The sequence below is a fragment of the Elgaria multicarinata genome, chromosome 1 (genome assembly GCF_023053635.1).
Source record: "Elgaria multicarinata webbii isolate HBS135686 ecotype San Diego chromosome 1, rElgMul1.1.pri, whole genome shotgun sequence".
Lineage (NCBI taxonomy): Eukaryota > Metazoa > Chordata > Lepidosauria > Squamata > Anguidae > Elgaria > Elgaria multicarinata.
The window spans coordinates 35,592,943-35,605,955 of record NC_086171.1 but is presented as its reverse complement, the minus strand read 5'-3'; the positions used below and the strand labels follow the sequence as shown (position 1 = coordinate 35,605,955).

The 13,013-nt window shown below is 38.0% G+C and overlaps 1 protein-coding gene across 3 annotated transcripts in view; it reads right to left on the bottom strand.

Annotated features, from left to right (window-relative positions):
- The window catches only part of LMBR1 (limb development membrane protein 1), a 281,805-nt gene that overhangs the window by 40,217 nt on the left and 228,575 nt on the right, over positions 1-13,013 (bottom strand). For 2 of the 3 annotated variants that reach the window (XM_063125954.1, XM_063125945.1), the window contains 2 exons: positions 6,908-7,047; positions 4,393-4,496 (listed from right to left, as the gene is read on the bottom strand). In XM_063125954.1, coding sequence (XP_062982024.1) covers positions 4,393-4,496; positions 6,908-7,047 — 244 coding nt within the window. The remainder of the gene's footprint in view (positions 1-4,392; positions 4,497-6,907; positions 7,048-13,013) is intronic. The other variant, XM_063125963.1, reaches the window with a different exon arrangement.

Here is a 13,013-nt window from a genome sequence, read left to right as displayed (position 1 = left end):
CTCCCCAATTCCATCCCAAGACTGCAATCATGCAGACACCATGACTTCAACAGTCAGACTTTTCTTTTCTTTTTCCATCCCCACCCCCAACCTGCTTTTTGTATCATCATGCTTGATGAAGAGATATGGTGATTCTGAAAGCTTGCAAAGTTGGCCCAATACAGATATTATACTGATATGAATTTTGATTTTTTTTTCTTATGGGGAACACAGCCAGTTTTGCTTGATCATTTTTATACTAGGGCTGCAACATCTAATCAATTCATTGATTAGATAAATTCATGGGCAGGGCAACCCCATGGGAGCAGAAGAATGAGAAGCCAAAATAGAGGAAACGTCAAATCTAAAGTTCTACTAGGCTCATGCAGGCAGGGTGGAAGCTGTGTGGAGGAAAATAGTACATCAGGGAATAGAAGAGCTTTGGATCCAAAGATGTCCCTGATCCATCCCCAGAAATCCCCATTTTGCCTTTAATGGAGCAACATGCAGATCAGATATTTTTGTGCCCACAACTGGAAGCCTTGAGACAGAGGATCTCCCTCCCCAGGAACTCATAAAATAGCAGCCTTTAAAACTTTTAAATGACTGAAATGAATTAGTGAATTAATGCAGCAGTCCATTTAAACAACTTTTTTGAAATACATGTATAGGCTTATAGAAACTGCAGATGGAAAGCATCACCTTAAGAGGCATTCCCCTTTTCTCTCATATGGAAGGAAAGGCCTCTTCTAAAATGGAACAGGTACGTATCTAAAAATAAAGGAAGCATGCTTCTTGCTTCAAAGCAATCATTTTTACGCATACAGAAACTTAATCAAGATTATTTAACTACCTGACTAACGTGACAGATCAACTAATATGTCTACAACTGGATGATGACCCAAATTTATATACATTTTTAATATACAGTGAAAGACAGGTTCATTAAAAAATGCCTCCTTTAATTTGCTGAATCTAATTACACACACATGTGCACCTTTCCCCCTTTTTTTTTAGCGATGCTTTTTTGAGGGAGGGAGTTGATATGTTTGTGTCACATTATTCATTCATTTATTTAATTTATGAGTTGTTCTATAACCACACTCTCAGGGAGATGTACATAATAAAAGCAAAAATAAAACCAGTGATAAAAGTACTTAATTAAGTAAGATTGTTATATTAACTGTGGGATGTTTAACCCATAAACAACCCAGTGTGTCTGGGTTTGGATATCACGCTAACAATCTATAGATCGTTTATGCAAAACAGAAATGACTTGTGCACACCTTTTATGCTCCGTGCATCCACGCAAATTGTGATTAATTAATTAATCCAGATTTGCCGCCATGATGTGCAAACTGGCCCAGCAATTATATATCTTTGTGGGGGGAGCAAGATTAATTCCTGTTTATATTTTAACATTTCAATGGGAACTTCCAACAATTACACGTAATTTAGTTATTCCATTCTTCAGTCTTTATATTTGACTGTGTAAAGTTTTACCATTAGGTTATATATTTATGTTTATAGTGCTCCTCAAAGAGAATTTATTCTGAAACATGTTGGACATAATCTTTTACTGCGTACCTTGACGTCTCCTCCCCATTTTCTTCTTGTGATTAGAGCCTTCCCATTTGTTTTTTCCTCAATGTATAATCACACAGACACAAGATATGCTTGTTTGGGGATAGAAAAACTCCTGTGCAGATATTGTATGTACACTTTCACACACCCCACCACCTGCATCTTAACCATTCTGTGAAGAGCAATACAATATTAGATAGATGCCTGTGCAGAATCACTGGGAAGCAAATGGCACATTTGAATCATTTGCACATGTTCTCATATACACTCTGCCATGGCTGACTACTAAACTGAATGACTTGATGTGCTTTGAAAATGGGCCTAGTCTGGAAACTTTAACTAGTTCAAAATATGGCAACCAGGCTGGTCACCGGTAGAGATGTAAAATTTCCAGAAATTTTGAAGCCATGGAAAAAACACGTTTTTTTCCCGTCTTTTTCGAGGGGAAATGGAAATTTTCGGGAAAATTAAAATAATGCAATATTAGCAGTTTTTACAGATCGAAAGTCACTTTGTTACTTTAGGAACATAAAATGTAATTATGTCCAAGTTGGTGTGGCATAAAATTATTACATTTGGTATATTAAAAGTAGTGTATTCAAACAATTATTACAAATTTAATTTACTTTTTTTTACCTTTTTTTGGAGGGGTAACAAATGGAGCTACAAGCTCCTGAACTGTTAGGAACACGTGAACTGTAAGGAACCTGTTTGGTTCTGCCAGTTTATGAGGAGCAGGAAAAAAACAATTTTAAAAAACAACTGAAGAAACCACCATTAGTAACCAAGAAAATTATTTATGTCTCTGCTAGTCCTCCAGTGTCAAGACATAAAGCCCCCATTCCCATAAAAAGAACTGAGAAAAATGGGGGGGCGGGGGACACCAAGATTCAATTAATATGCATGAAATTTAATCAGACTCATTTTCTGACCTACAGCTATCACTATCAGTTTCAGTCTCTGCTTCCATGGAAGTGCCCCCTAGAGGCAGAAATGCATCTTCCTCTTGCATTTGAGAGTTGTAGTCTCAGTTTGCAACCTAGGACTTGTTTGTCCTTGGCGCACAGACATTGTAATAATCTGATACTGTACAGTTTTTAGAAATCATTTGGAGAAGTAAATATCTGAACACCTTGTCTTAAACATTTTATTCATCATGCTAAAATAAAACATCCCATAATCCGTTTTTTTTCCATTTTTTTTCAATCTTTCCAATTTTGGGGGGGGGGACAAAAAAGGCTTCGGAAAAAAACTGGGGGTTTTCCGAATTTTTCCGGGTTTTTTTCAGGGCTTTCACATCTCTAGTCACCGGTACACCTAGGGGTGACCACATTACACCAGTTTTAAAATCTCTTCACTGGCTGCCAATTAGTTTCCAGGCGAAATATAAAGTGTTGGTTATCACCTTTAAAGCCCTACATGGTTTGGGTCCAGGCTACCCGCAAGATTGCCTTCTCCCGTACAATCCACCCATACACTCAGGTCCTCTGGGAAGAATTTACTCCAGCCAACAAAAACAAGGCTGACAACTATTACCCAGAGAACCTTTTCTTCTGCCGCTCCCAATTTGTGGAATGGCTTGCCGGGAGAGATTCGTCAACTTAACAGAAATTTAAGGAATTCAACTTCCGGAATTTAAGAACGCTATAAAGACTGATCTCTTCCGGCAGGCCTACGCAGTTATTATTATTATTATTTATTTATATAGCACCATCAATGTACATGGTGCTGTACAGATAACACAGTAAATAGCAAGACCCTGCCGCATAGGCTTACAATCTAATAAGTTGTAGTAAACAATAAAGAGGGAAGGAGAATGCAAACAGGCACAGGGAAGTGTAAACAGGCACTGGGTAGGGTGAAGCTAACAGTATAGAGTCAGAACAAACTCAATATTTGAAGGCTATAGGGAAAAGAAAAGTTTTTAGCTGAGTTTTAAAAGCAGTGATTGAGTTTGTAGTTCTCAAGTTGAATTTTAAATTTGTCTTTTAATAATGTGCTGCTTTTAATAATGTATTAGTTTTAAATATTTTAATTAGTTATATGTTTGCATTTGTGTTGTACCCCGCCTCGATCCAGAGGGAGAGGCAGGTAAAAATTATTATTATTATTATTATTATTATTATTATTATTATTATTATTATTATGAATCTTGGTTTGTTTGGGAGCCACAAACTAGCAGCCTGGGTTCTAGCAGCCTCTAGTTTCCTGGTTAGTTTTACCTGCTTGCACAAAGAGAAGAGTGAATGTGCTGTATGCAGCAGTATGCTGCGCATTCACAGTAAAGCAGAATAAGCCAGGAAACCTGGCTTATCTTATGTGCAAATACAGCTACTGTGGAACAGGCAGAATTTCTGTAAGGACTGGGTAGAACAGTAGGCAAAGTTAAACACATGCTTGGGCAAGGAAGGCAGAGCCACAAGTGAGCCTGATGCAAAATTTTGGTAAAATTCTTAAGTACTGGTCACAAGTGTGTCACATATTCAACACTGAATGGTCTTGTTATTTAATAAACCATGTTTAAACATTAGTTTAAGAAATGAAGATTTGCATACTATACTTATCTTATAGCAATAACAATATTATTGAAACTACTTCATAGGAAGACTAGCCTGAATGAAGACCAAGTTCTCCTGCTAATGTATTATTTTTTAAACTGTCTACTTACATATAATTACTGCCAAAAACCAATTACTATAATCAATTATCACATATCAAATGAATTTCGCATAGACTTTAAAAGCTGGCTGTTAGTTTTGTAAATAAAGCTTTGCTGGGTGATCACAATATTTTTGGCATTACATTCACATATATTTAATATCCACGCACCTTTTTTAAACCAGCAAAGCCTTCTGACTCCAGAAAGAAGAAAGCAAATGGCATCAATACAAATAAACATAGATTGGAAAAGAGGGAAGCAAGATTCCATAAACCTAAACAAAACAAAAAAGATACATGTTACTTGTGAAGACTGCATAATACTTAAATCATAATAAAAGAAATATTCTATCACCAATTGATGGTATTAGACGATGGTGAAAGAACCCTTTTCCACAACATTCAACTACAGTGACATGCTCAACGATTTTTAGTGATCTAAGTTTACCGGACGTGAAAAGGATAGGGGTGGTGGTAAAAATGTTTACACATTCGTAATGAGAGCAGGAAAACATTGTCTTCACTCTGATTTGGCTTCTCATTTGTCATGTACCTAAATCTGATTGGCTGCATGAGATCCCCAACTGGCTTGATCAGCCTTCCTCAACCTGGTGCCATCCAGATATGTTGGATTACAACTCCCATCATCCCCAGCCAGAAGGTCAATGAAGGCATCAAGTTGGAGAAGGTTGAGCTAAATCATGTAGCCAGCAAGAACCATCCAGTGCCAAAACAATGAATGTGAGCAAAATGATACAAAAAGGGAAACATCTTGTAGCCATTTTGTAGGCTTGCCTACAAAAGCCCACTATATAACATGCTGATTATTGGTTTCCATGGAAATGTTACCAGAAAAATCAATATAACATCTCTGACATTTTCACTACTCTGCTTAAAGGGTACTAGAAATCCTGAATTACTTAGTTTGAAATCTAGATTGGCATCTTAATTGGCTCCATTACATGCCACTTGTTGTCTAGCTCTCCCAAAATTACTGCAACATGTACATTACGAAAATACAATCTTATTGTTTCAAAGCTCAGTCCTCCTGTCTTTAGAGGGGAGTCTGAGGAGAGGATAAGAAAAAATCAGATGACATCCTGAGTATCTGTTCTGCATGTGTAATCTGTTTTGCACAACCTAGTTGTTCTCCTATGCTTGCTATGTTCATAAATACTTTTGCAAGGACTTGCACATCTGTGTATGAAGAAGTATGAGCAGTCCACCGTCAGTAACCCTTTAACACCAAAAGAAAGTATATAATACTGGAAGAAAATATGGGGTGAGGATTGGCTGAGTGTACAGAACAACCACACCCTAAGTACTCATATGGCCGAGGAAAGAAACTACTACATATGATAGGTTTTATTAGCAACCACGCGGTCCTTGCCAGCCTAACTGATACAATCTGAGTGTTAACGCATTTAAGTATAAGAAAAGGGCAATTAAGAATTTTACCAAGTCTGATAAAACCTCACCCTTGCCTACAGTACTTTTTGAAACAGAAAGCAAGGCCCGTGTTGTGTGCATGTAAAGTTTGCACTATATTCTATCCCCATCTGCTGGACACAGATGAGATAGCAAAAGCAAAATCCTCACATTTAAGAAGTTCACATTTATGGGGTTTTTAAAAACTATTCTTCACTTCTTCTACATAGATTTGAAACTGCACCCAATTTATTCAGTGTCTGACATGTTTTAAAATTAATGCTTTTCACTTTAAAAGTTCACTGGCTTTGGGCTGCAGAAACACGTCACAATAGGCCAGGGTTCCAGGGGAAATAACTAGACACTATTCTTCACAAGCTACATTTATTACATTTATATCCCACTTTTCTTTGGAGAAGCTTAAGGCAGGATACACCGCCCTTTTATCCTCACAACAATAATGTAAGATAGGTTGGACTAAACAGGGATCTGGACCTGTTGGACCTCTCTTGTCCTAATCCAACACTCTTAACTCCTACACTACCCTAGCTCTCTCACCTTCCAGGCAAGGAAACTGAACACTTCCTGCCTTCTGTGACCAATACAATAATCTTACTTCCACACTGCAACCTGAAATAACTTTACATAAAGTATCATACATCAGGCATTTCACCTGAAACACTTAGAAAAGGAATGCAGCAGAATATCTTTGATCTCTTCATAAACCACACAAGAACATATCATTGGCACAAAGCAGCAGCAATTCCTGAGCTTCCTTCTTCCCACATGAAACCAGAATGGTAGGGCAGCACCCCACAAAGCCAGTGTGGATCTGTAAGGGTCCTCTAGAAAAGCATATTCAACCCCTTTCAGCATTATAAAGATTTAGGTACAAAAATAGTTAACCCACATATGTATCAGAAATGCTTTATTTAACTGGGCTTATAACCAACTCCATCCAAGGACTCAAGGTAGATAACAATATGCTAATTATTCTACCCTACAAAAAACAGTTTGAATAAAATAAACCCCATCTCAATTCTAAAAGATATTCAAGCTCAGGTTTCGGCAAGCTCCTAAGAGAAAAGAGAATTCCAAGTTGATATACAGGTACTCATCTGGTTTATTGAAATTCCCTACATGGAATGGATAAAATCTTCCCTAGGATACTCTGTGTGCCCTTGTGCTTCTGATTTGATGCACAGATTGTATACTTAACCAGAATTCAAGTACCAATATTAAATACCATAATACTAACCATGAATTAGAGAGCCATTTAACCACTGAATATAGTAGCTTTGTGGAAAAGAGAGCAGGATCTCATTGCTGATTATTGAGAAAGGTAGAAGAAGAACAGCACCAGCTGAAACTGCTAGAGTAAATGTACTCAAGATCAGCCTGAAAGTCAAAGAGATGCATTATTGTTGCTTCCAATAAAATAGCTCAGAAATTAATGTAAACATCACATTTTATGGCTACCATTGCTTTTCGGGTATTAGAGCTAATAAATGTTATTTGTAATTATTTATATTTAACATGCAAAGTCTAATAATAAAAAATAGACAGGAGACAAGACCCTGATTGTAGCACATAGACATCTCATACTATTTGTTAAGACTTTCCTTACCTGTTAAAACAGATAGGGAAGTGAAAGAGAGCAGAGAAGAACATCCTACTACTTCTAAATAGGAAAACTTTAAGGAAAGGATTATTTCAAATGTACATATATATAACTGAATGAAGTTTACATCTGCCGTCATTTTCCTCCCCTTCCTTTATTGTTTCCACTGTGTTGTGCATAAGCTGTTCAAGGCAAGGATATTTCTCTTGCATTTTGTAAAGCACTATGCACAATTGGGCTGTACAATAAAAATGTATAAATGTGAAGGATTTAAAAATCAATTTTCGACCTCAAGAAGAGGGGCACAAGGTTGTTAGCAATTTTATGAATTAAAAATGAAGAGTGTGACAGTATTTCTTCTTATTGCATTTTTCTGTATTCTGAAGAGCTAAGGATTATACCAACACAATTTAGACTGAAATACAGTCCTCTGGGTTGAAACAAAACGGAACCCTTTTCAGAAAGCCTAAGGAGTTATTAGCAACATTAAAATTCTAGGATAGGGTTAAAAAGAATTTATAAAATTCATCCACACTCCTAATCCTTGCATATTTCCACTTATTCAAGAAGACATTCAATAAATTTCACTGAATTCAGGTGACAGGATTAGTCATTTGAATTTACAAAAAATTATTAAAATTAAAATCTTGCGAGACTGATATAGTAAGCCTCACTATGCATCTAAAACACAATGTTATTACATATTAAACTATATTAAGGTATAGCACTAAATTCTGCATAGGAAATCCACATAAACAACATGCTAAGCAAGTCAAATCTGTCAAGGTTAATGGAAGCACTCCCTCTGCTGTAGAAGACTAGTACTGCTTATATACTGAAAAGTTAAGTCAGTGTAGGAGTGGATTCAGGTACATTTTGCTCTGCAGATGAATGATCAAGGGGCGAAAACAAATGTGCCAAGATACAAAGAACACTGCAACTAGTTCTACCTGCACGAGGGGGCTTTGAGCTTATATTTCTCAAACAGAAGCTCATATGTCACATTCCAAGCCAGTTATGAACCTGGCTTGCCAGTTTTTTCAACAGATTTCCCTAAAGCAGGGGTGGTAAACACACAGGCCCCCAGGGTCTTCAGTGTGCCCCCCCCCCGCCCGCTTCCCTTCCATGCTACCGAAATTCTTTGGCAGTGCGAGGAGGACAGTGATTTGCTGCCAAAATTCGGTAGAAAACTGCTACATAGACTCAAAAGTGCCAAATTTAAACTTAATTGTTTTCAAATTAAATATAGCACTTTTGAGTCTCTGTAAGTTGTTGTTTGTTGTTGTTTGCCAGCAGCACAGGAGTGCGGCCCCAGGGGGGAGGTACATGGGGTAGAAATTGACCCCCTGGCCACCCAAAGTTGGGTGGCCAGGGACATGGAGGTTTGTTGTTCAAAAGCCAAAATTATCTCTGGATATGTCCAAGTCTTTGGGCACATCTGAAACAGCTCTTCCAATCCCAGCCTCTAAACCTTATATGAGAAGGGAAACAACTTATTCAAAGGACAGAACAATTCTTATCAGATCCTGTTCAGGAATCTTCCTTACAAAATCAACATAGATGTTAACATACCAATAGACCTCATTCTTCATATGACAGCCAAGCAAATGACCACGAAGAACCATGGGCAGAGTCCCACTCATGTAATAAGGCCTTCTGGCCTCCTCTCCCCAGTGAACTCTCTAGTACACCTAAAACCTTTTCCTGTGTCAGGAGTCACAAGGGGCTCTTTGGAGTAGTGGTGCGGGTTGTATTTTTTGTTTGAAATAATTTGCATAATTTGTATAAGGTCATTTGCATAAGATTTTTTTCAGCTTGTATCAGAAGATATTCTGAGCATCATTGGTCAACTTGTGGCCCTCCAAATATTTGGGCCTGCAACTCCTAACATCCCTCACCACTGGTTATGCTGGCTAAAGATGACGGCAGCCATAGACCAAAACATCTGGAAGGCAACAAGTTAGATCCCCCTGCCCTAGAGGAATCTAATTCAACATGTTTCTTGTACATGTAATAGTAAACAAAGCTTTTAAATAAAGTACCCCATGTTATTTTTTTGTCCCAAAATACCACGATATCTGAGGAGGGAAATTAAAGGATGTGATTTAAATGTTATATTACATAGATTTTTTATTGGAATGGTTGTAAAAACAATAAAAACAATGGGTAGTATCCAGTACTACTGCTCTCCTTACATCATTGACATAGTGCTAGCATAAGTGAGCTTTAGCATAATGCTAATTGCATATCCTGGCACAATGGATTTTCCAAGAAAACTTGTCATGTCAGAATACAATTGGTGTCAGCTACATCAATGGTATAATTGAAGCAGCAGCACTGAACAGTGTCTAAGAGCATGTACTTTTCTTACATTGTTTAAATTTAAGAGGAAAACCAAAGGTATTGAAAACTGTAACACACCAACCAATTTTAGCAACCCAACAAAGTGTGCATGATATGCTGACAATTATTTCAGCAGAATTCAGGTCTCTTCCACTAAAATTCTTTGGACATCTTCAGTTTTGCTGTCACTATTTATTATTCCCATTTCACTCTGAGACATATATGTATTTCAATAACATATGTATACTCTCACATATTTGCTATGTATAATCACCTGAAAAACATTAATTACAACTTTGAATTGCCATGTGTGTATAATATTTTATTTACAATTGGAATACATTTATTTTTACTAGAAAAGGAAAGGAACCTCTCATGCAAGCACTGAGTCATTACTGACTCTTGGAGGGACGCCAGCTTTCGCTGACGTTTTCTTGGCAGGCCTTATAGCCGGGTGGTTTGCCGTTGCCTTCCCTGGCCGTTATTACCTTTCCCCCAGCTAACTGGGTACTCATTTTACCAACCTAAGGAGGATGGAAGGCTGAGTCGACCTTACAAAACAAGAAAATTTTCTTCAAAAAAAATAAAGCACTGGAAAAATTTTCACCCCACATCAATGCTTTGGACCCAAAGCAAACTAAGTAATTTTCAACCACTCTGTAGGGTGTCAGGGGTTTCAAAATGAGGGCTCTGGCTGTTCTCAGGCAGAGGGAGCTTCCAGCCTCATCATTCCTGTGCAAGAGTGCCACCAGCGAATCAACAGAGGCTTGGCTAGCCCTGTATAACTGTAGCTCCAACCTTGGTTCCTCAGTCTGACCTTATTTATGTGAGAAGGTACTAAATAAATTCCTTCTGCTCTGCCTTGATCTTGCCTCACCTCCGTCTATCATATGCCTGCTCTGGAATCTGACTCCCAAACTGTTTACATCACATCAACTTTCTCTGATCCATTGGATCGTTCCCCGCCAGTTCCATATCTTAATCATCAGTGTGCCTGGACCATGGTGTTTGTCTCTGACCCTACTGGGCTTTGATATCCTCACAAGTGAGCTGACATTAACATGAAAAATAGCGAGTAAACACAATAGCTGGAATAAATCATTAATGTCAGATAGGAATGTTTTCATTGCTATGAAAAGGGAAATTAATTAACGCAAGGATGTTAAATTCTGGAACCTGGGGAGACAGACTGGCTCTAGAAAACTACTGGAGAACAGATTGAAAAGGAGGGAACTCTTTTGAATTTTCACACTTGGGACAACAATGCCATATGGTTTAAATGAAGATTGTAATTGGTCTTATATTCTATAAGAGTAGATCTATACTATTTGGTATTACTTGTCTATAATTATTTATTCATCGTGGTTTTGATACATTATGAGTGCCTTTGAAGATTTAGGCAGGGATTTTTATCTTTAACGGCCTTTTTCCCCTATGTGGAGAGCACAGCTGATAAGTATAATTACCTGACTGATTAGGCATATAAAGGAAGCCTCGCTTTGGATTTCTTATTTCAGACGTACCTTCTCATGCACGAGAGTTGAGGCCAAACCAAAACGCCTGTGAATACTCCTTATTTTATTTTTGGTAAATATGTTTTTGCACTCCTGTAGAGCAAAGGTATAATTAAGTACTTCATTTTTTATTTCAGGGTGCATTCTACCTACCACTTTGGGGAGTGGCATATAAATCCCTTAATTTGGGAATACTTAAGTCAGCCCCCCTTTTTTTGAAAAACTTTTGCTGAGCACTCAACAGCCTAGGTAGGTCCAAAAAAAGTTTGTTATTTGAACAGGAAAAGAGAGATAAAAAAGATAAAGTTCCTTTGCTTCTATCTAAGGCACTAACAAATGTTTTTCTGTATATTTTTAGTGTTTGGGCCACTGACAAAGACTAACAAGTCGAAACGTGTATGGCCAAAGTCTAAATAAGTACTGTTTTCATTCCATCATTTTATCTGTTAATGTGTATGAGTGCTCTCAATTTTATATGTATTAAATTTTAATTTATATGTATATCCTTAACTTTTTTCCTTTTAATTGTGTACCTATCAACCTAGCTTCTCTTGGTGGTGTAACTTACAACAGGGGTTCTGGATCAAGACTATAAATTACAGGCAGGCTCATATGGAAGGATATGCTTTTCAGATATGCTTTCCCTAAGCCAATTAAGGCTCTATATGGCAAACTCAGCATCTTGAATTGGGCTTGGAAACAAATTGGAAGCCAGTGCATTTGGTTCAATATATGTGCAATAAGGTCTCTAATCCTCATGCCAGACAACAATCTAGCTGCCACATTTTGCACTTGCTGTAGTTTCCAAACACGTTTCAAGGGGATTCTCGCCTCGATCAAAATGGAGAGGCGGGTAAGTATTATTATTATTATTATTATTATTATTATCATCATCATCATCCCCATGTAAAGTGCATTCCACTAATTTAAATGAGAAGTAAAATGCATGGATCACTATCACTAGGTCTACCTTCCCTAGAAATGGGCACAGCTGGCACACCAGCTAAAGCTGGCAAAAACATTCCTGGCTACAGTAGCTACCTGGCCCTCCAAGAGTGATGCTGGATCAAAGAGCACCCCCAAGCTGCAAAATTGGTCCTTCAAGACGAGTGCAACCTCATCCAGAGCAGGCTGTATCTCCAGTCCCAAGACAACTCTATTAATGACCATCTTGTCTGAATTGTCCCTCAGTTTCTCCACCCATATCCAATCCTCCATCACATCCAGACAATGGTTCAGGACTCTAACAGTCTCCTTGGCATCATTTGAAAAAGAGAGCTAGAGCTGGTTATCATCAGCATAGTGATGAGAACCAACTCCAAAACTCTGGATGACTTCCCTAAATGGCTTCATGTAGATATTAAAAGCCACAGGGCACAATATAGAGTTCAGATGAACCCTATAAGCCAATGGCCACAAGGCCAAGCAATAGGCCCCTAACACTACCTTCTGGGAATGTTGAGCTAAACAGGACCAGAACCACTGCAAAATGGTGTCCCGAAGTACCATATCAGCCAAATGTTCCAGAAGGATACTATGGTCAATGGTATTAACTGCCTCTGAGAGATCCAGCAGAACAACAGGGATGTACTTCTGCCTGTTCAGTTCCCAGCATAGGTTATCCACCAAGGTGACCAAGACTGCTTCTGTTCCAAAACCAGGCCTGAACCCAGTTTGGAATGCATTCAATCATCAGCTTTATCCAAGAAACCCTGGAGCTGCACTGCCACCACTTGCAATAAGACCTTACTTTAATTTATTTATTTATTTCATTTTTATACCACCCAATAGCCAAAGCTTTCTGGGTGATTTAAAAAGGAAGATTGGAAACTGGTAGTTATCAAGGGTGCTGGGATCCAATGAAGGCTTCTTTAGCAGAGGTCTTA